At 41.8% G+C, this 22,640-nt stretch overlaps 2 protein-coding genes across 14 annotated transcripts in view; both read right to left on the bottom strand.

The window, feature by feature from the left end:
• The window catches only part of PRUNE2 (prune homolog 2 with BCH domain), a 301,009-nt gene that overhangs the window by 126,403 nt on the left and 151,966 nt on the right, over positions 1-22,640 (bottom strand). The gene's annotated exons all lie outside the window — the stretch shown is intronic.
• On the bottom strand, positions 16,869-19,884 carry LOC117098443 (cell cycle progression protein 1-like). Its single transcript, XM_033237059.1, is given in 5 exon segments — positions 16,869-18,125; positions 18,128-18,766; positions 18,769-18,795; positions 18,798-19,625; positions 19,628-19,884. Coding segments are annotated over 5 exon segments (2,256 nt in total). The 5' UTR covers positions 19,800-19,884; the 3' UTR covers positions 16,869-17,535.

The raw sequence follows: 22,640 nt of genomic DNA, 5'->3' as shown, positions 1-22,640 counted from the left end.
AGGTTAATTGCATCATGAGGTCAGTTACCTCCATGCTGTTCTTATGATAGTGAGTTCTCACGAGATCTGATGGTTTTATAGGGGGCTTTCCCCTTTGCTTGGCTCTTACTCTTCTCCTTCCTGCTGCCATGTGAAGAAGGATGTATTTGCCTTCCCTTATGCCATGATTATAAGTTTCTTGAGGTCTTCCCAGCCATGTGGAACTGTAAGTCAATTAAACCTCTTTCCTTTATAAATTACCCAGTCTTGGGCAGTGCTTTATAGTGGCATAAGAATGGACTAATACAGAGAGCTACAACAAAATTTTGGAAAATAATCTGACACTATTAATATTAAAAATAAGCATAGCATAAAAACAACAATTCCATGGTTTTGAGAAGCTAGTCCATGAAATAAAGAAAATAGTATGTAGAGATAAATACACGAGAATAGTTAATGTAGCATTGTTCATGGTGGCAAACATTGGAAATAGTTTGACCATCCCTCTAGGGGGAACAGTCCCTTAGAGGGACAGTCATGTCTCAACCAATCACAGGAAGGAATGTCATGTTAATATTAAAAGACTGATTTAAATATTGATCTTCACCTGATATATATTAATAGGAGAAAGAAAATTCCATAATAATATGTATACTATGATTCTATTGCTAACATTGATATAATTACATATTCCATACTTCCATATATTTATTTCCATAAGTATGTATATAGGTCTGTATGCAGTTGTGTAAACACAGAATGTGTTAACTTTAGTCACCTTGGGGAAAGGTAGTTGAGGGTGTAAGAGTGCAGGACAATTTACTAAATATTTCTTTATATATTTGGTATCATTTTTCTTAATAAAACAAGCAAGCATTCTTTTTGCAATTTAAAAACAAATAAAGGGAAATGAGAGAATAATAAACTATGAGGTTGTCTTTGTTTTATATTGTAAAGAATCTGGATAATATGCTCAAGTTTGTCTAAGTGCACTAATAAACACTAGTGGTTGAGAGTTAACTGAGGCGCCTTCAGCAACTCATTTGTTAAACAGTCAGTTCCTTCTGAACGAAATGCAAGTCATTATCTACCCACACAAGAAAAAACTCTGCAGATGCGTCTCCTATGTCAAGTTCAGAGGCTGTGTTATTATAATCATTTATTCTGTTGGCAAATACTCTTGTAAGATTTAAACTAGGCAAACCAAACTTTCCAAGGTCAAAGTGATAAAGAGAATTAAAGCACTAGATGAGAGACGAGGAAGAACTCCTTCCACAGTGGAGAGAGGACTCACTGGTGATAGACTGGACAGCAAGGGTCCCAAGGACTTGGGGATTAAATAGATACAGGTTTTTCTACCCCAAGGGTGGGGCTGTCTGCTTCTGACTCATTTCTATGCCTCTCCACAGCTGCCTCCTACCATCCCTCTAGAATACGCAGCCTTACATCAAAGCAACCCACATACCCTTCCTACTCTAAACCTTGGAGGTGGGGTAGAATATGAACTTGCTGAGACTATTAGTTTACAAAGGCATACCCTACTATCACTTGCTGAGTTCCCACATGTTCCCCCACACAATGGGTAATCTCTCTTTTCCCTTCTCTATCCCACTCCTACCCCTGCTCTGAGCCCCTGTTTGTTTAATCGTCCTTGAGAAAGAAGCCCCGGCCCTTAAGTCTCATCCCAGGGTAGCTTGCAGCTCTCACCAGGGCTGTGCCTCACCCAGCTGCTGGACTCCATACCACTCTATGTGGTGCCTTCTTTGCAGGCAGCAGACCAAAGGATGCTGAACACCACTTTATGCCTCAATGAACATCTTTATTTGGCTTATTGCAGCTGGGAAAGCTTCTCCTAGACAAGGCTATTCTCTAGGAGAAGGTCCAAGGTAAAGCCCTAGACTTTCCCCACCAAGCCTTACCATGACCATACGTTAATTGCTTTAACAAGCCCTGAAAAGTTATGCTTTCCAGCAAAGAGGGGAGAAAACAGTAGTAGGCACCCATTGAAACCACCTTTGCAAAAATTATCACAGAAAATTATGGCAGTGAAAAAGGTCTGATTTAACTAACCTCCATCTTGCCTTTGGCCTTCAAACTGCCCTTAATTATTCCTCGGTTTAGGCCAAGCTAACTTTGGGGGACATTAAGTTTACAATTTAGATGATAACAGCCCTTCCCCAAAACTCAGCTGCCTTTGTAAAACTAATGAAAGCCTCTCAGGCTAGGATGAGAGGAATTTGAATTCTGCTGAGGTGTAGACATAAACAATAGCCAGTCCTCATTCCAGAGATCACAAGATATACAACTTCCCCCATCAACCCTACGGATAACATCACTATTGCAGAATCTAAGATTGGCCTTTTAGGATGTCTTTTCAGGTTTTCTGCATGTCTGATGACTGATGACTCCAGCTGGACCTGCCAGCCATTCCTGTGGGGCCCACTCAGAAGTGACTCAGCACGTTTGAGGACCATGTCCCACACCTCTATGACTGCACCCCCAACCAATCAGTAGCAAGCACCCATTGCCTAGCACCTCCCCCTTCCCCCAAACTATCCTTGAAAAACCCTAGCTTCTGAATTTGGCAAAGGCTGATTTGAGTAACAGTAAAACTCTGATCTCCCATTTAGCCAGCTCTACATATGTAAGTAAAACTCTTTCTTTATTGCAGTTCCTCTGCTTTGATAAATTGGCTCTATCTGGGCAGCGGGCAAGAAGAACCCATTGGACAGTCACATTCTGTCTGCCCAAGAGCTTTTCTCTTTTGTTAACTGATCCCACTCTCTGACCACAAGGAAGGGCATGTGATTCGAGCTGCACTAATCATAGTATTTCGCCCTCACTTCCTCTGGGGACAGGTAAAGGGAAGTAGCCTGTGTCCCTATAGGCATCAGTCAGTGTCCTGAGCTTGGAGAAGCCGTTTTCTCTGATGATGAGACTTCCCTATGTGCATCTAGAGCTGCTAACAGTCCCTGTGCTCAGAAGGGGAGAATGAGGCCAACCCAGAGGGCAGCAGGATGTGATACTGTGAAGTATGTGTGGTCTTTGTCCCATTTTCTGGCAAAAGCTCCTAACCCATGGACTCTCCAGAGGGATAAGACTGTCTTATCTCTTTGAAGATAAGATGACTGATGACTGTTGGCTGAGGGCCCCTCAGCTGCAGGATGGGGATTGGTCACTGGAAAGATCAGGGCATTATTAGAGGCTTGGGACTTTCAGCCTCACCCCCCAACTTCGGGAGAATGCAGGCAGGCTGAAGTTTGAATTAATCGTCAATTGTCAATGATATAATCGGTGATGCCTATGTAATGAAGTCTCCATAAAAACCCAAAAGAGCAGGATTTGGGGAGCTTCTGGATAGCCGAACACATAGAGGTTCCTGGTGATGTTGCATGGGTGGAGGGTCATAGGAGCTCACACCCCTTCTCACATGCCTTGCCCTGTGCATCTCTTCCATGTGGCTGTTCATCTATATTCTTTGTAGCATCCTTTATAATAAATGGGTAAATGTAAGTGTTGCAGTTCTACGAGTCATTCTAGCAAATTAATTAAACCCAAGGAAGCGGTCATGGGAACCCCAATTTATGGCCAGTGGGTCCGAAGTTCTAGAAGCCCAGACTTTTGACTGGAACCTGAAGTAGGAGGCGGTCTTGTAGGACTGTGCCCTTAACTTGAGGGATCTGCTGCTAACTCAGGCTAGATAAATAGGGTTGTGCGACTTCCAGCTGGTGTCTTCTGGAGAAGGGTTTGATTGGTGTGCAGGGAAATACCTCCATGCATCTGGTGTGTCAGAGGTGTTGTGGTGTCTAAGAGGTGGAAGGGAGTTCACAGTTTTGTAATATAAGCTAGTGAAACCCTCCCATTAAAAGAAAATTCTTTTAACTAGAATCAGTGGGTTTTCTATCTTTCTAGAGTTTTAACTTTAACTTTTGCATTTACCTACTGCAAAAGTTACTGTTTATTGAGTCTTCAATGTGCCAGGAATTATACTATATTCTTTAAACCCATGGTCTCATTTTGATTTTGTGTTCCATGATAATCCTATTCTCTCCTTAATTTTATAAGTGAGGAGACTGAGGCTCAGAGGGGACAATTTACCTAAGGTCATCACGAGGTCAGAGTAAAAGCCTCAAATCAAACTTGGTTCTGGTGGACCCCAAAGCCTCCGCCCACTACTTCTATAACTGAGCTGGTTCCTGTGTGTGCTAAGACAACTTCTTTCAGGGAAGAAAATCAACTGTTCCCCTTAAGAAATGGATACTCGAAGTTCTCTAAGCAGTACTGCTTAAGGACGACAACAAATCCTGCTGGGGCACTTCTTCTGAGTACAACTCTGTCTTCCTTAACACGCATTCTTCCTCCATATTCTCCACTTCTCTCTCTCTCTATTTTTTTTTTTTTTTTTTTGAGGAGTCGCACTCTGTCGCCCAGGCTGGAGTGCAGTGGCATGATCTTGGCTTGGCTTACTGCAACATCTGCCTCCCAGGTTCAAGCAATTCTCCTGCCTCAGGCTCCTGAGTAGCTGGGATTACAGGTGTGTGCCACCACGATGGCTAATTCCTGTATTTTTTTTTAGTAGAAACAGGGTTTTACCATGTTGGACAGCCTGGTCTTGAACTCCTGATCTTGTGATCCACCTGCCTCGGCCTCCCAAAGTGTTGGTATTACAGGCGTGAGCCACTGCACCCGGCCCACTTCTTTTATACTAGGAATTCCGGTCAAAGGTCAAACATTTTCTGTCACCAAGAAGGCCTTCTTTCCCTAACAGAGTAAGAATGAATCCTGATATTTGAGGCAGTAGATACATAACCTTTGGGGGAAAAAGATAGTTCAAATACAAAATCCTTCCTCTCTTTTTTCAACCCAATTTTGAGGTCCTATCATGTTTGCAAATCAAGCCAGGTTCTCAGAATACAAAGCTGAAGACAAAGTCTCTGCTTGCTAACACCCTCAGATTGCCTGGACGAGACGGGCTGGAAAGACAAACAGGCCAGCTAGTGGGATGCAGTTATGGCCAGAGAGAGGCACCAAATTCTGACAGAACATCTTTAGAGACAATGTGGATTAGTAACTGCTATGGCTGAGGGTGGAGGAAAGATGGGGGAGTGACTGTCAGTGGGTTTTGGGAGTAACAAAATGTTTTAAAATTAGATTAGGGAGATGGTGGCACAGGTCGGTAAATACACTAAAAACCACTGGACTGTGTAATTTTAAAAGGTAAACTTTATGGCACATAAATGATATATCCATCAAACTTTCAGAAGCAATCTGACTTGGAGTGTTGGCGGAGGCTTCTTAAATCTGGATGACTGAACTGCATTAAAGGAGGTGAGTGGGTCCAGCTTGGTGAGGAAGTGGGGAAAGGCATTTCCGGTGGATGGAACAGCATGCAACAAGGCACAGACATGGGAAAGAGCTACAGAATGAAACACCATACATCATAGGAGCCACCCAGGGTTCAGTACGGTGGGTGCAAGGGGTGTGTGCTGAGTGGAGGGAGGTGAACCCAGAATTAATACAAGTGAGACAGAGCGGGGACCCCTCTTGAAGGATTGCCACCCACTCCTGACCTCCATAAGCAAGGAAATAAAGGAAAATCTTGAGTTCCTATAAGGGACATTCTAGGCACCTACTTAGCCATGAGAAGTGAATGAGCAACCTAATAAGTAAGAAGGTAATAATGACTCAAAACAACAGCCAAAGAAGTTAGGATCACAAGATGTTTGGTTCCATATAGAAACTAAAGATAACACTGCAACATATGCCACGGAGTTGTTTTTCAGAAATCCAGCCTCCCACCAAGTGGAAAATGCCATCAGCTGACACAGAGACCTCAAATAAGGGTGAAATTGAGGACTGAACTCTGACCGCAGTTCTTTGTTCTAAATTTCTTCCTGAGGGTCCTGGAGAAAGTCAGTCCCAAAGCCCAGACATTAACGTTCCTTTCTTCTGACCCCCAAGTTTTTGACAAAGCCCTGCTTCCTTAACCAACTGCAAATCAGAGAATCTCTGAATCCACCTATCACCTGTAAGCCCCTCATTTCAAGGTATCTTTTTCAGCCAAATCAGTGTATAACCTCCATGTACTGATTTGTAGTTTTGCCTGTAACTTCTGGTTTTCTGAAATTTATTCCTTCCTTTAAAAACCCAGGAGGGAGGGATTGCATTGGGGAGTTATACATGATATAAACGTCATGCACATGTACCCTAGAACTTAAAGTATAATAAAAAATAAAAAATAAAAAAATAAAAAAATAAAAAAAAATAAAAAATAAAAAATAAAAAACACTTGCATGTATCCATCAAAGAGGCGAGGTCCTAAGTGTGAGCTTCCCAGCTGTCCTTGCTTGGCACCCTGCAAATAAATGCCCTCCTTTCTCTTGCTGCAAAACCTCAATGTGGATGTTTGACCTTCCTGCGCCAGGTGAACGGACCCCAGTTTGGTTTGTAACACAAGGGTCAGAAGTCAATACCCTCATTTGCTATGCAGAGAAGTACCACTTTAACTGGAAATGTACGGAGAGCCACTGAAGGATTTTAAGAAGGGAACGGGGCATGACAGATTTGCATTTCAGTGTGAAAGGGCAGACCAGAAATGATTTAGACTCAAGATCAGAATCGCTTTCTGATCTTGAAATAGTAAGAAAATACATACATTATTTCCGTGAAATAATAAGAAAAATATGTATTGGGTTCTGCTCCCAGTTCCTGATATAGAACTCCTAAAACACTTTGTCATTTCCGAAGTGATAGGGGTGCCAGAAGCATTTTTCGTCTTAGTATATGGTCTGACCCTGGTTCCTGACACAGCATTCCTAAATCCCTTAGAAGTTCCTGGGTGATAGGAGCGTCTTTTTGTTCTAACGCGGTGACACTTGGTGGGCTCTGTGTCGATGAACACGTCCATGTGTCAGGAGGGTGGTGCATGCCAACACCAAAGACACAGAAGCTCCTGTGCTCAGGACCCTTCTTGACCCCTATGTACCTTTTCATCTGTGTTCTTTGTCATATCTTCTATTATATATTAATAATAAACCAATAAGTGTAAATGTTTCCCTGAGCTCTGTGAGCTGTTCTAGCAAATTATTGAACTCCCATGAAAGGAGAGAGTCATGGGAACCTCTGATTTATAGCCAGTGTATCAGAAGCACAGGTGACAACCCAGACTTGTGATTGGCATGGAAGTTGGGGCAGTCTTGTGAGACCAAGCCAAGGAGGCTTGCGCTCGTTCCAGGTAAACAGTGTCTGAATTTAACTGAATTACAGAACACCCAATTGTTGTGGCAGAGAATTGCTTGGTGTGGGGAAAAACACCCCACACATTTGGTGGCCAGAAGTACAGAGGAGAGGAGAAAATTAGTTTTCCTATGCACAGTCAGTGTCTTCCTGTCAGGGCCATAGCTTGCACGGCCTGAAATCCAGTTCATGATCTCACCCACGATGTATTTACAAAGTCAGTTTTTGTGGTGGGGCACCATGGACTGAAGAAAGGGGTCCCTAATTTGCACAAACAAAAGAGTCCATGGGCTATTCTTGATTGCTATGCTCTGGGTAAGACAAAAGGAGGTACTGAACTAAGGCAGTCGGCAGTGGGAGCAGAGAGAAGGTGACCTGCTCACATTTGCCTTGTTGAGTTTGAAGTGCTTGTATGAAAACCAAGAGAGCTGTATGCTGTTCCTTGAAAGGTATCCTTATGTGTCTAGAAATCAATGAAAGGTCAGGCTTACAAATATAACTGGGAAGTTGCTAATGCAAACCTAAAGGATCGTTTGTGGGAATGTGGACTGGGGTTGAGCCTCTGTAGCAAAAGCCATGGGAATTCACTGTTATTTATTGAACCAGACTAGGAGACAAGTATAAAGATTAAGGAAAGAAATGATTAATGTTCAACAGAAGGCTCCTGCTGTATCAATTTGCCAAGCTTTTTGGCTCAACATATTAGCCCACCTAAATCTAGACCCGTAACATACGCATAATGCACAAGAAGTTGAACTTCGTTTTTGCCTCACAAATACCCTCATCTAATGCACTCTGCTATGCAGTCTGGATATAAACAGCTGTTCTTTGCAAGAATGCTAGACGTTCTTCACTGACAGATGGCAGCAGTTCCCTAGGGGACACACACACACACACACACACACACACACACACATACACACACACAAACCTTAGTAGGGTCAATAACATTGATATTCATCAATGAAGTTACTAAAATTTAGAGTCAGTGAAAGGCTTGGAATTAAAAGCATACTGAAGTTAGTGTGTCTTCTAGGCTTAATGCCAGCACAGATATTATTATTTTGCATACTTACTATGAACAAAAACACTTTCCATTTTATATTTCACTTTTAAAGAGTCAGTGATAATTTGCAACAGTTAGATCATTAAATGCTTGTTCTATATATCTCAGATTTCCTTCTGCCCTTGTCACAGGAAATAGAAGGCCTTTAAATTTGTATCTTCGTGGGAAAAGTACCAAGCAAATCCATACTGAAATATGGCAGAATAGCTCTGTTTGGTTTGTTTAAGTCAATATATTTGGAAAAAAATCTCTCACCGAAAATACTACTAGAAATTCTTACTGATCCCTCCAACCTCCAGCCAAAAGGAACAACTAAATAAATTTGGTTAGATATTTATTGTGATAGAAAAGAAATGATAGGGCTATTTACATTATATTCTTCGCCAAACTCTAAGTCAGAAAACTAGTGGTGGTTTTGGAAGCAGTGGATTTTGTTCCTACTAAATTTAAGTGTGGAGAACTATCAAATTTGGAACTCAGGAAAAGCCATGACACCATTTAGGAGCATCCACTGAAATTTCTTCTCCCCAAGAGAGATAGATTAGTTAGGCTCTTCACAGACACATATAACTTTAAAATTGAAATGAAAGAAAAATCAAATATCAGGATTTAGATGGGCCTTAAAAGCTACTTAGTTCAATGACTCACTCAATCCTTAAATGCCTTATACCTCACTCTTGTGGGCGATTTTAAAGCCTGGGATTGAACACTTCTACAGATGGGAAGCTCATGACCACATGAGATGTTCATTCCGTCTTTGGATAGGATATTAGAAAATTTTTTTCCTTATATGGAGGTAAAATTTTCTCCTTCAACTTTTTTCTGTAGGTTTTCTGTCTCCTGAATAGAAGGTTAATAATAACAACGAATATTTCAGCACTTATAATATGGCAGGCAACGCTCTGAGCATATCATAGGGATTAATTTATTTATTCCTGAAAATAATCATTTTGGACAGGTTAATAATGGTATTAATATCATTCCCCAATCTACAGGTATGGAAGACTGGGGTGTAGAGAAGTTAAGCAAGACCACATGCTTTAAAAATATTTGACCCAGCAGTTGGTTAGGGATACTGACTCCAGAGCCCAAGTTCTACACTTGAATAACCCAAAGATTAGCTAGTCCAGTCTTTCAGAATGTTTGAAAAGAGTCATTGGGCTCCTCTCTGATAGTTCTAATAGAAAAAGGCAACTATTGCTTTTAACATCATCTATTAATCAGACATTTAAACTGTGTATTAATTCTAAAGAAGGTATTACTTTTTCATAGATACACTGTTTTTGTTTTTATTTTGAGACAGGGTCTTGCTCTGTCACATAGGCTAGAGTGCAGTAGTGCGATCACACCTCACTAGAGTCTCGACCTCCTGGGCTCAATGGAAACTTCTGCCTCAGCCCCTTGAGTAGCTAGGACCACAGGCAAAAGCCACCATGCCTGGCTAATTTTTTAATCTTTTGTAGAGATGGAGTCTTATTATGTTGTCCAGGTTGGTCTCAAACTTCAAGATTCAAGTGAGTCCTGCCTCAACCTCCCAAAGTACTGGGATTACAAGTGTGAGCCACTGTGCCTTTCAAAATATGTTTTTAAGCACATTTATTACTAAAGGATGCAATGTATATGAAACTTACAACATGACATTAGAACTGAGAGCCATCTGCTTATGAGAGCCTGTGCTTTCCACTGCAACAAAGTTTTTAAAAAGCTTTCCTTCTCTGTCAGGAGTAATAAGGAACCTTGTGAAACAGATGACCTGTGGGTTCTCCATTCTGGATGAATGTTACAACACCCAAGGGTGCATTTTGAAAAATGACCCCCAGTCCTGCCAGTGCTCACCACTCCCCTGAGATTCTGGTCTAGAAATCAGGAATAGGGCCATGCTTCAGTAGTTTTTAAAAGTTGCCTAAGTGATTCCACCATACAGCCAGGGTTGAGAACCATGGATCTAGTGACTAGACATGGTTCGGATTGCAAACCTATAAAAGGCCACATGGCTAGTAGGAGGCAAAAGGTGAGACTGAGACTGGAACTCAGGTTTTATGACTTAATAATCTGGATTTTTTCCCAATGCATGTTATTGTCAGCATCTCTTCCTTACACCTAGTCCCTTAAAAATGAAAAAAAAAAAAAAAGCCCTTTGCAGTGAGAAGGATGCACATGTGAGTGAACACAGAGAAAAGCTAGTTTTAAGGCTGCTTCAAGTTTTAACTACTCAGAACCTGCTAATTTGTGGGGGGTGGGAGTGGGGTGGAGAAGCAGAATAACAGGCCTATCTCTGATGTGTTAGTACTTCCCCTCCTTGATTTTACTGACACATAAATTAATACATCCCAGGACATCCCAACTTCACTAATTCCACAGAAACATTCTATCATGTCTTAGGTTCTAATGAACTGTCTATCCACGAACTTCCCTTTTTATATGGCCATGCATGAACATCATTTGCTAAGCAGTGCCTTCAGGGGTTCTTACCTCAATTCAACTCCTTGCTGAATGTTACCAGCCAAACACTTCCTGTCTTTCTTTCTCTTGAATGCTCGCAGAGCTAGGGTGGCAGTTTGTACACTTGCTTTTCATTTGACCAGTTAGGTAGGACATTTCCTAAGTCCATCACCTTCGTTCTTAAAATTCTATTAAAACTTTATATCCTTCCGGCCGGGAGCAGTGGCTCACGCCTGTAATCCCAACACTTTTGGGAGGCCGAGGCAGGCAGATCACGAGGTCAAGAGATCAAGACCATCCTGGTCAATATGGTGAAACCCCGTCTCTACTAAAAAATACAAAAATTAGCCGGGCTTGGTGGCACACCGCTGTAGTCCCAGCTACTCGGGAGGTTGAGGCAGGAGAATCACCTGAACCCAGGAGGCGGAGGTTGCAGTGAGCCAAGATCATGGCACTGCACTCCAGCCTGGTGACAGAGCGAGACTCCGTCCCAAAAAACAAAAACCAAAACCAAAAATTTTTATATGGTTCCTTATTGCTCTTTTTCATCTCATTACTAACTTACCTTTTTTATTTATTTGACGATTAAACAGATACTTATTGGAGGCCTTCTGAATTCCTAAGCCCTGATTTATTTTTCTTCAAGGCACTTTCTCAAAACAGGAAATCATACTGTGTATTTAATAGTTTATGTGTCTGCTATTCGTCTCCCCTGCCCCCAGCACGGCAACAGGGACTTTATCATGTTCACACCATATCCTTGATACCTAAAGCATCGGCTCATTCACGGTAATGGATACTTACTGAATGAGTGAAGAAATAAATAAACGAGTAAACGAATGAAAAAATGATAAACCGATGGAGAGAGAGAATGAGGGAGGGAGGAATGGATGGCTGGATGGGTGGTTCAGTGAACGCCATGTGCCACTGTGGGGATATAAAAAAAATACTCAGCTTCCTGCCCTAAAGAATTTGTGGCTAAGCATTCAAGAAGCTACACTGTCTAGTGGGGGTGTGGACAAAGAACACTGGGAGGAGAGGGCAGGAATCTAGAAGCCTGCCTTGAGGAGTCAGGGAAGGCATTCAGGGGGCAAGAAGGGGTCTTGTTAAAATGTAGATTCTGATTCAGGCACCTCGGGGAGAATCTGGATTTCTCACAAGCTTCCAGGGAACGCTCAATCTGCTGCTGATCATACTTTGTTTTTGTTTCTGCTTTGAGTCACGGTCTCACTTTGTCACCCCAGGCTGGAGAGCAGTGACGCAGTCTTGGCTCACCGCAGCTCAACTTCCCAAGTTCAAACGATCCTCTCGCTTCAGCCCGCCAAGTAGCTGAGACCACAGGCGCACGCCACCACGCTCCGGTAATTTCTGTATTTTTAGTAGAGGCAAGGTTTTGCCATGTTGTCCAGGCTGATCTCGAACTCCTGAGCTTAAGTGATCCACCTGCCTTGGCCTCCCAAAGTGTTGGGACCATAGGCGTGAGCCACCACGCCTGGCCAGGGGATTATACTTTGAGGAGTGAAACTTTCAAATAATTTCCTGGTGGTCCTTCCCTTTCACCTGCTACCAACCACCAGCTTTGGCTGTTAAGAAAGTGACAGTAGATGAACAATATTTAAAATTAACAAATCTCAGCTCTTTACAGAGCCATTCTGATGAATATCTGAAAATCTCCCAACTAACGAGAGGTCGTGTAAGTGTGTATGTCAAAAAGAACTGCTTTTTTAAGATAAAAAATTACTCTTTATTTAATGTATTCTACATTTATCAGTGACTTACCCTAACGTCTCTTCTAATCTGAGTGAAAACGTCTCTGTATATCCTGGATCACTCGCGGTGCCCAGGAACTGTGAAGCTGGCCTAAACCAGTCCCTGCCAGCTCTCCTCTTTGAATTGGTAAACCCCTGGGAGTTGCCTGTATGGCTCACCGGCCAGATGGCGCTGTTTCCCCATTCTTCCCAGGGTTGCATGGCTGTCGCAACTAGGAGCCAGCGCTGACTTTCCATCCTAACATTGGAATGCTTCCTCCGTCGGAACAGCTGCATTCTCTTTGCCAACACATGTGTTTTTCAAAATCTCATTAGACATCTAATATTTTCAGCCAGACTGTGTCCTGAAGGCACTGTGGCCTCCCAGGAGGATTCCCTGAGTCTGGAAAAGGTATTAGGATGAGGAAAAGGCAGGTTATTAAAAAGTAGGAAACAGAGGACCTGCTTCAAGTCTGCAAACATTTGTCATGGAAGCAAAATGGATGTTTCACACCAAGTGTGAGAAAGCCTCCACCACCGGGGGCGGGGGGTGCCCTGAGGCTTGATGCTGTTCCCCACCCACCCTGCCCGTGCCCTGCCCCCCGTGATACTTAAACTGCAGTATTTGCAGCATTTGAGGGGGCTGGAGTAGCCAGTGCGAGCAAAGTGTTTAATCAGTATTAATCTCCCAGAATGTCACTGTTACTGCCTATCAGTCGGCATAAATTCTACTGCAAAACTTTAGGAAGAAATGCTATTCAGAGCAAATGATGCATCAAATTCAAACAGGCCATCAAGACTGCTAATGGATTTTAATAGCGGCTATTACAGCATAATAGTATTTTCCCAACAGCTGTTTGTTGATACAATTCTGCGTTTACAGGACCTTTATGTCCAATCCCAGGAGATGGCTCACCATTCATTTATAATCATTTGGTTCCACCTACAAACAAATGCTACTTTATTTGCATTTGGAGACTGTGAATGGTCTGTAGATTTGACCTACTCCCACCTCACTCAACGAAACCAGCAGCGAATATTACAAGCTAGATTAATTAGTTAATATTTAGATGTACTAACTACTGCCAGAATAAATAATGTCCACTGGCAAACTCAAAGAGAAGCTTTTATTGATTGCTTGGCTGCATTCTGAGTCGTGTTAGTTTTGAAAACTGCTTTTTACTCGTATGCAAATGAGTAAAGGGCCTAAACTAGGATTCAGACTGCAATTTCAGAAACTAAAACATCTATAAACCATTCTAAGTTTTTCTGCTTGAGATGACTAATATTAGAGAATGCCAATAAATCACTGCCAGAGTGAAGGGCTCAATTGGTAACAATTGTGATAATAACTGAAGTGAGGAAGAATTTATTAATGAAGCCCAAAGCTTTGTTGCTAGTGGTATGGTCAAGAGATTACAACGGGCCAGGCATGGTGCCTCATTACCTGTAATCCCAGCACTCTGCGAAGCGGAGGCGGGGAATCACTTGAGCCCAGAAGTTCGAGACCAGCTTGGGCAACATGGAGAAACCCCATCTCAACAAAAATATAGCCGTACATGGTGGAGGGCATCTATAGTTCCAGTGACTCAGGAAGCTGAGGTAGGAGGACCCCTGAACCCCTACCCAAAAAAAGAGAGATTACAATAGATTCCAAAAGTCTTAGTGCAGTTTTAAGTTTTAATGACTTCAGAAATACGCATATTAAAAACTTACATAAAACATCATTTGAAAGTTTGTTTTCATTCCTTTTATACTGATTTAGTTCTATTAATTACATTTTTTAAAACAATTATTTTTTCTTTTAGTTAACCTTTGCTATCTTCAATCAGGAGCCTACAACAAAATAGAAAGTTCAAAATATATTATTCAAAACTTACAAAACTAATAGAGTAAAAGAGATGAAAATAACTAAACTTCCACATGCAGTGTTTTGTAAGTTTATAGTATTTCTATATCTGACACTATTAACACGTAAAACTGCACGGAGGCTTTTGGGACATACTGTGTAGAACTTAAATAAATGCAAACTTGGTGAAACAAAGAAGTAGTGCTGAAGTCACGCTCCTGTCCAGCCATGGGTGATATGGTTCTTAAAGGAATCTGCATGTATAACTCCTGGTGTTTTCAGTCCAGGAGGTGCTGAGGGGTTTCCTTGCTTAGTGCTGCAGAGAGTTGCAGAAGAATCAAGTGGGAATAACAATGATAGGAAATAATTGCTCTGTTGAATTAGGGTGTCTGGTGTTTGTTATATCTTTAAACAAATTTTTTTTTTTTTTTGAGACGGAGTCTTACTCTGTCAGTCAGGATGGAGTGCAGCAGCATGATCCTAGCTTACTGCAGTCTCATGCCTCAAGGGCTGCTCCCGCCTCAGCCTCCTGAGTAGCTGGGACTGCAGGCAAGCACCACAAGGCCCAGACGAATCACGGTGTTTGGAAAGGATGCAGGCATTTTGTACCCCACAGAACTTTACAATCCATACAAGCATTTCTCTCTCCATTATCTCATGTAACCCTCAACACAATCTGGATGGGTGGATAAGAAGGCTGAAGTCACAGGGAATTTTTGTGACGGGTCCAGAAAAAAAAATTATAGGTAGCAAATGGCTGTGAATTTAAAGTCAAAGCTTCTGATCCTTCTCTATTCCATGGTCACCCTTGACCAGGGGGACTGATCCAAGCAACGTAGTCTAGGAGGGGCTCAGGAAGTTCAGACAGGAGCAGATCAGAAAGCGGCAAATAGGGACAAGAACCTAAGCCCTGCTCTGCTCCAGGGCAAAGCAGGTGTTTGCTGGAGAAGCGGACTTCATACTGGAAGAAACAAGCCCCTTTTAGCTGGAGGCCACTGAGCTGACTGGGCTACAGTCCCCTTGCGGTAGTTTTCATCCGCAGAGGCCTTGCCTGCTCACCTCCCAACCTGGGTCTGCCTCCCTGGAGCCCACCGTTTGAGGCGTAATGGAAATAGTGCATTTGATGCTTGCCTCTGTCACAGAGTTTTTGTGTGACTGTGAATTCATATTTACTTCTGATACAAACAGGAAGCAGGGAAATACTGGGTAGAAGAGGGCAGTTCCCAGGCCCCACCCTCAATCCTGGAAACCCGTAGCCCTAAATGGGAATAAGCATTCCTGTTTTCGTACCCAAATGCTGCCTTTCATACCCAAATGCTGACATGCCCCGCTATCCTGTACCCATACAGACCCCAAACCCCAGGCTCCAGGAGCAGATAAACAGAAGAGCAGAGGAGCAGCAGAAGAGCAGCGTGGAAGAGAAGGAGAGAAGAAAAGGAGTGTGGGAACATCGAGAGGACTTTGGCTGGGGTCAGTTACAGAGGAGAGTGGCTGAACTCCACGGGAAGATCATCTTCCCACTCCATTCCCTTTCCAACTCCCCACCCACCCTGCGGGGAACCATCTTCATCCAGCAATAAAATCCCCCACATTTACCATCCTTCACTTTGTCCGTGTGACCTGATTCTTCCTGGAGGCTGGAAAAGAACCTGGGTACCAAGAGGGCACTGAACTGGTTAACACTTAACTCATCTGTGGACGGCAGAGTTAAAAGAGCACTGTAGCATGCCCACTGGGGCTTTGGGAGTCACAGGCACCCAGCCCTAGATGCTGCTATGGGGCTGGAGCCCAAAAGCACTCACACTGGCTCCTGCACCTGCCAGTCTGCGTGCTCCTTCTCCCACAAGGGGTTTGAGCACACAGCGGCCAAACGGACAGTCCACACCCCTGTCACACATCCTGTGAGGGAGGTCAGGGAATTCTCCAGTCTCGCTTCCTTTGTACACTAACATAATAATAGTTATCCCCTACAGTTTAAATAAATTAGTTAAAAAAGCTGGTGCACTTGGCAAAGAGCATTTCCATTGAATCTAATCTGGCTCCTTGGTGTAGAAACAGAGCTGCTTTCCTCTTCCCTGGGTATCTGGCAGTTGGGGTCTGTTGATGTTACTGCAACCTGAGCACTCAGCACACAGCAGGCACCCCGTACATGTTTCTGAATGAATGGATGGATGTCAAAACCATACTCACACTTTCTCCATCACACACCAGCTACTTCCCTGGTACCCTTATTTCCATCACTGATACTATACGATATTATTTCTATCATTTTCCTTTCCTCATCAACTAGGGCAGATATTTTGGAGTCACCCTTGATATCACTGCTCCCCCATATCAGAACCAAAGATTCCTCTCTTTTTCTCTAACCTACTGTTTCCCTTCTTACTTTAATAATTCCAGGTCGCATGCTTACGACTTGTATCCAAAACCATTAGAATAACCTCACTCCTCTTCCTGACATCGGTTTACCCTGCATCAGTCTACTCTACATGCTGCATCCAGATTAGTCATCCTAACTATGACCATGATTTTATTTTATTTTATTTTATTTATTTTTTATAGACACATTATATTTATTCAGAAAGATAAGTATTTCATAGGTAAAAAGTGAAGCTAACATTTTAAGATTAGGTAAGTTTCATGTTACAGAATATAAAGATGAAAATGGATACAAAATTATTATGAGGTATACACATTAGAATCTGACTTGCTCAGTTGCCTCTTTGTGCCTCTACCTTTATCAAAGATAATTATGTGATTAAGTATTAAGTATCTTAAGTAAGCTGGTATGTGGAATGGACAAGTGAAAATAGGTGGGGCATTCGAATTATTATATATGAGCTCTTCTGACTTCAGAGTAAAATTTGTGTTGCTCACTCCTAGCTTCTGAAAGTGAATAAATACACAAAAGATTAAAGGAAAATAATTTCACTCAAGGTGATCTTTTCATTATAAACTATACTGAAAAGAAACAAACTTGGCCAAAATAGGATTTTATATATTCTTAACTGATTTTTAGGATAAAAATTAAACCATTTGCTCAAATCAAAGTGATTACGTTATAATGAAATGTTCCATTTGTAACAGCTAATAATTTTTAGACTCCACCTTTCAATTTATTCTGAATTCTCAGTGGCAATAAAGCACAACTCTTAGAAACAGTAACCTTCCAAGAAACTCATCAAATCATAAAAATGCTATGCAATCTACAAATGTTACAAACTACTGTAATGACATGGTTTTATGTAAACTGACCTGGGTCCATATGGAGGGGAAAAAGTGTGACCAAAGAAGTGTCTATATATATATTCATCCAACTTCTCAAATACTCCATCATTATCTACTTGATATTCCTTCATGTTTCTAAGATAATCTTTAACATCATTAACAAAGTCAGTGAAGAGCTTCTGATCATGTATAAAGACACCATTTAGGAAAAACTTATTGATGAACTGATCAAGTTCGTTCCAGTGACAAAAAGTATCCACTTCTTTTAACATGTACCTTTGAATTATCTGTCTAAATTCATCCATCCTTATAGGATTCACCACTGTGTTAAAAAGGCTCATGGACTCTTGTTGAGCACAATCAAATACACCAGAACAAGCCTTTCTGAAAGAATGAGAATTGTCTCTACAATTATGGCCAGGACTGCATTTCTTTGAATTTGTATTTTTTCTGAATTCTTTAAAGTGAACTGGCTTTTCTTTCCTTCCATCATTTTGCATAGTAGGGCCTCTATTATGATGGTTTTCTGTAGGTGCCTTATACTGTGGATGTAAATAGTCCCTAAAAACTGTTCTTGTTTTTCAGCTGCTTCTTTTGTAGCGCCAAATCTTTTATTATCCTTTTCATCAAAGATATTCTTGGTGGTATCTTTAAAATGTCTGAAAGTGGATTTAACTGAGTCTGAGAATTTTTTCAGATTTTCCTTCACAGCTTCTTTAGCCTGCTTAATTTTCTCTTTGTGATGCCTCACAAACTCCTTGGTAGAATTCTTCATGGCATCAAATGTTTCCTTAACGGAACCCAAAAATGTTTCCTTTGACTTATTTTTAGCCCTGTGGTTTCCTCTGCCCCCTTTCTTTTTTCCATCCGTTTCTTGTTTCCCACTTTGATCTTTTGCCTCAACATACAATCTTTCCCACAAATCAGAACGCTGCTGTTCGAAGGTTAGCTTCCGTTCCGGCTCAGTGAGTCTTTCCCGTAAGATTGCTATTTCCTTTTTTTCAGTGTATACATTGGGAGAATCGGACTTGCCATGTAACTGACTACCACTTAACTGCTGGAGTTCCCCCCTTAAAGCCGTAGTTACTAGTCATTCTTTCTCCAGTTCCCTCTTTAGCATCTTTGCTTCTGCCAACAGAGTCTCCCTTTGACTAAGAAAGCTGTGTTTTTTCTGCTTTTCCTCTTCCAAATGCTGCTTAAGTTTCTGATTTTCTTTAATTCAGTACTTGTCCCTTTATCTTCCAAATTCTAATCTGTTCTCTTAGTTTGTTTAACTCTTCCTGTAATGAGGATAAGGCTTTTTCTTCCTTCTCCAGAGATACTCTTAAATACTGATTTTCTGTAGCAAGGTTCATTTTCTGAGTTTCAAAGGACATCTTCTCTGCTTCAGTAAGTGTCCAACACCTTGCAAGATTTTCTTTCAATGACTTATAATCTATGAAAGACTCTTGTTCCTGTTGACACTGGGAAAGATAATCCTTCATATCATTCAATTCATCTTCATGTATCTTTCTGACTAACTGTTGACGCTTCTGAATCTGAACTGTGCCATAGAAATGTCCAAATCCCATGCTGATTGCAATCACCAAAGCAAGTATAACACACTTATTGAGACCACTACTGAACTGACGTTTACTCAACACCTTAGAAAGTTCGGTTTCTTGTTCAGCAACTAGCCGGTCTTCAGATTCTGAAGTAGAAACAGTCTTCTTCCTAGCACGGCGTCGTCTAAAGGCAGGACTGGGCTGGTTACTGGTTTCATCACTACTTGATTCATGGTCACTAGGCTGAGATGAAAATACAGTTTCTGGCTGACAGAAAGTATACTGGCTGCTAGAGGAAGAGCCCATGTTAAAGTTTTCTGAACTCTGTGCTTCTTCAACAATGACAACTGCTTGATTTCCAATTTCTTCTAACTTAGGTGGCTCAAGGGTAACAATATCAGAATCATCACTGGCAGTTCCAATATAGATACCGTCTTCGGGTATCTTTTCTTCCTCTGCCTCAATTGTTGAGCTGGTTTCCTCCAAAGCTGGATAAGCAGTTTCTTCTATAAGCACTGTGCCATTTTGGCTGCTCCCTGCTCTATCTGCAATGCTTGAAGTTCCTCTTGCTCTAAAGATGAACATTCTAGGGTGGGCTCACAGCTGTCAGCGGCTGGCACAGAATTTAACATTTCTATATCTGATCCCTCACGACTGATGATAATCCAACCACAAGATGAATCACTGTCACTGGAATTTTCAGACATCTTTCAGGTCTGAAGGGGCAACGCCACCTCCGCCCAGTTGTGCTGGCTGCCCCAGTGGCGGCGGTCACAGCTCGGGCGCCAATGACCTATGACCATGATTTTAGCCAAAAGCCCCCCAAAAGTAACAGGTGTCACAGTATTCCACATCACAGCCACGTTCTACCTCTCCACCTTCATCTCCTATATGTCCTTCCAGACTCGCTCTACTTCAACCAAGCCGAAAACCCTGGCTCTCTACACGCATCTTAGATTTATTACATTCATGCCTAGCAAGAAACCTGTAAATGTCCAGACTTGAGCCAGGCGCGGTGGCTCACACCTGTAATCCCAGCACTTTGGGAGGTAGAGGTGGGCGGATCACTTGAGGTCAGAAGTTCGAGACCAGCCTGACCAACACTGTGAAACTCCATCTCTATTAAAAATACAAAAATTAGCCAGGTGTGGTGGCACATGCCTGTAGTCTCAGCTACTTGGGAGGCTGAAGCACGAGAATCACTTGAACTCAGGAGGCAGAGACAGAGGTTGCAGTTAGCAGAGATCACACCACTGCACTCCAGCCTGGGCGACAGACTGAGATTCTGTCTCCAAAAAAAAAAGACTCAACAGGTTTGCTGAATTTAACCCAGCCAAATTTAATAGAATTGCCTGAATCTTTATGCTCAAAAATGAATCTGAATTAGAAGCCTCATTTGGGAAGTTTAAGATTACCCCATGCCTTTCTTTCTCCTCCACCCTTGGTCCCATCTCCTGTGAGACTGCTGCTCCACCTTTTCTTTTCTCGAGACATAATATACAAACTGCTCAGGAACAGAACACACCATCAAGGAAGGGGGGATGTATATTTGTATAAGTCAGACAATCTCATTTGATAAATTGATGTCTACAAAAATTAATCATCTATATACCTCAAGTCTGTGTTTAGGGGCCTTTAATCCCCAAATAACAAGAGACTTAGTCTATTTAATTTGTAAGAATTCTACTTTTGTAGACCTGAACTGGATACAATTTTATCTCTGGATATCAAAGCCCGGGGATAAATGATTGCTTTTCTCTTTTGCTGGGAGTTTTTTCTTGTCATGTTTTATACTTTAGACATTTTGTTTTTGGTCACTAGGTGGCTCTGAATTTCCATTGGAAAATAAAAGTCTTTAGAAAACACTGGAAAAACATACATAATTTTCACCAAATAATTTTAAAATACTTCATTCAACGACGATTGACTTGAGAATATTAATCAAAGTTTATCAAAATATCCATAAACCCCAAATAGCACTCTGTCAATCTTATGTAGATTTTTGAGATAGATTATTTATAGCTTTATACAAAATTATAGCTTTTGCATTGGTTACAGGTACAATTTTTAAATGATTCATAAACTCTCTTCCAAATAATGCCACTCCGGAGCTGTATGGTATTATGTATTACGTATGGTCAAACAACTGGGTCCATCATATTTAAAAGACAACTTCAAAATACTGCCATATAACTTTAATGGCTTTAAAGTCTTTCCTAAGTATACTTTAGCAGCCCCCAGAGTGTCTGGTGCCAAATCTGAAATCACTTTTAAGGTTGGCAATTTTAAACCAAAAGAATGGTTAGAACAAGGATCTTTAGCCAATCTGGAAGTTGCCAACAGTTTCCTTCTGTTGTTGGAAAAAGTGATTTCTTTGCTCTGAGTTCTACGTCAACCATTAAATGTGCTGCATTTGAGTCCTGTAAGGATTTAACGTTTTTCCAGATCTTTAATGACAATACTCTCTGTTATTTCATCAGAAAGTATGTTAACATAGGAAGAAGTCATCCAAAGTCATTTCTGGATAACCTATTAATAAGGGAGGCAGGAAAGGCGGCTGCAGAAATGTGGGCAGAGAGAGCAACTATGACGGGAATAATCCAGATGGCAGTCTGCTTGACTTGAACTGTCTGGAAGAGGCCCATCTTTCAAATGCTTAATATCACTTTTTACTATAGACTCCACACATGTTCATTTCTTAACACACTCTGAGAGAGGTGGTGAGATAGTCTTGCGGTAATTTCACCCCCAGCCCCCTAGATCATCCTTTTCAAACTCTCCAAACTCTCCACGTTTCTTTCTACATGTTCAAAATGCAGGCAGTGTAGAATGACTGTCTGTGGCTCCTTCATCCTAGCTCTTATATGGAGGTGGAGGTCCCTACATACACGACCACATGAGACTGAGCTCCAGAGCCAAGCCCTTTGCCATGAGCATGGCTGTGGACGCGTGAGGAGCCTCAGTGGCTCCACAACTTGGCAATCTTAATCCAAACAAACTACGTAAAACGCTTTTAGTTGGACTCAAGATAAATCCCAGGCAGAGCAATCCTCAAAAGAAACCAGCAAACTGGATATTCAGTTTCTGATTTACAATTTTTTTTTAATGGATAAAATAGCTTCCTTCACTCCCCACTGTGTCTTCAGCTCCAACCTCGTTGAATGGTTGCCATTTCTGAGACACATCCACTGCCACATACCTACACCCCTCCCACCTGGTACACCATCTCCCCCTCCATCTCCCCCTCCATCTCCATCTGACAATGTGTATTTTTCCTCAAGTCCTATGTAAAACGAGGTGAAGACTGAGGTCTTCTGTTCAGGGCAGTATTATAGCTTCACGACAAACAGCCCAGATGCTGGAGTTCAGGCTGCCTGCACTGGAAGTCAAGTCACTTACTGGTCATGAGATCCTGAGCAAGTTACTTAATTTCAATTGCCACATCCATAAAATGGGATCATAGCAGGAGTATCGGTGTCACAGAGTTACGTGAGGTTTAAACAAGTTACCTTAAAGGACTTAGTATGGTACCTGGTGTACTATGCAGC

Source organism: Trachypithecus francoisi, unplaced genomic scaffold, assembly GCF_009764315.1.
Source record: "Trachypithecus francoisi isolate TF-2019V2 unplaced genomic scaffold, Tfra_2.0 Lachesis_group16, whole genome shotgun sequence".
NCBI lineage: Eukaryota > Metazoa > Chordata > Mammalia > Primates > Cercopithecidae > Trachypithecus > Trachypithecus francoisi.
Note: the sequence above shows the minus strand (reverse complement) of the source record. Positions and strands in the feature narration are given on the sequence as shown.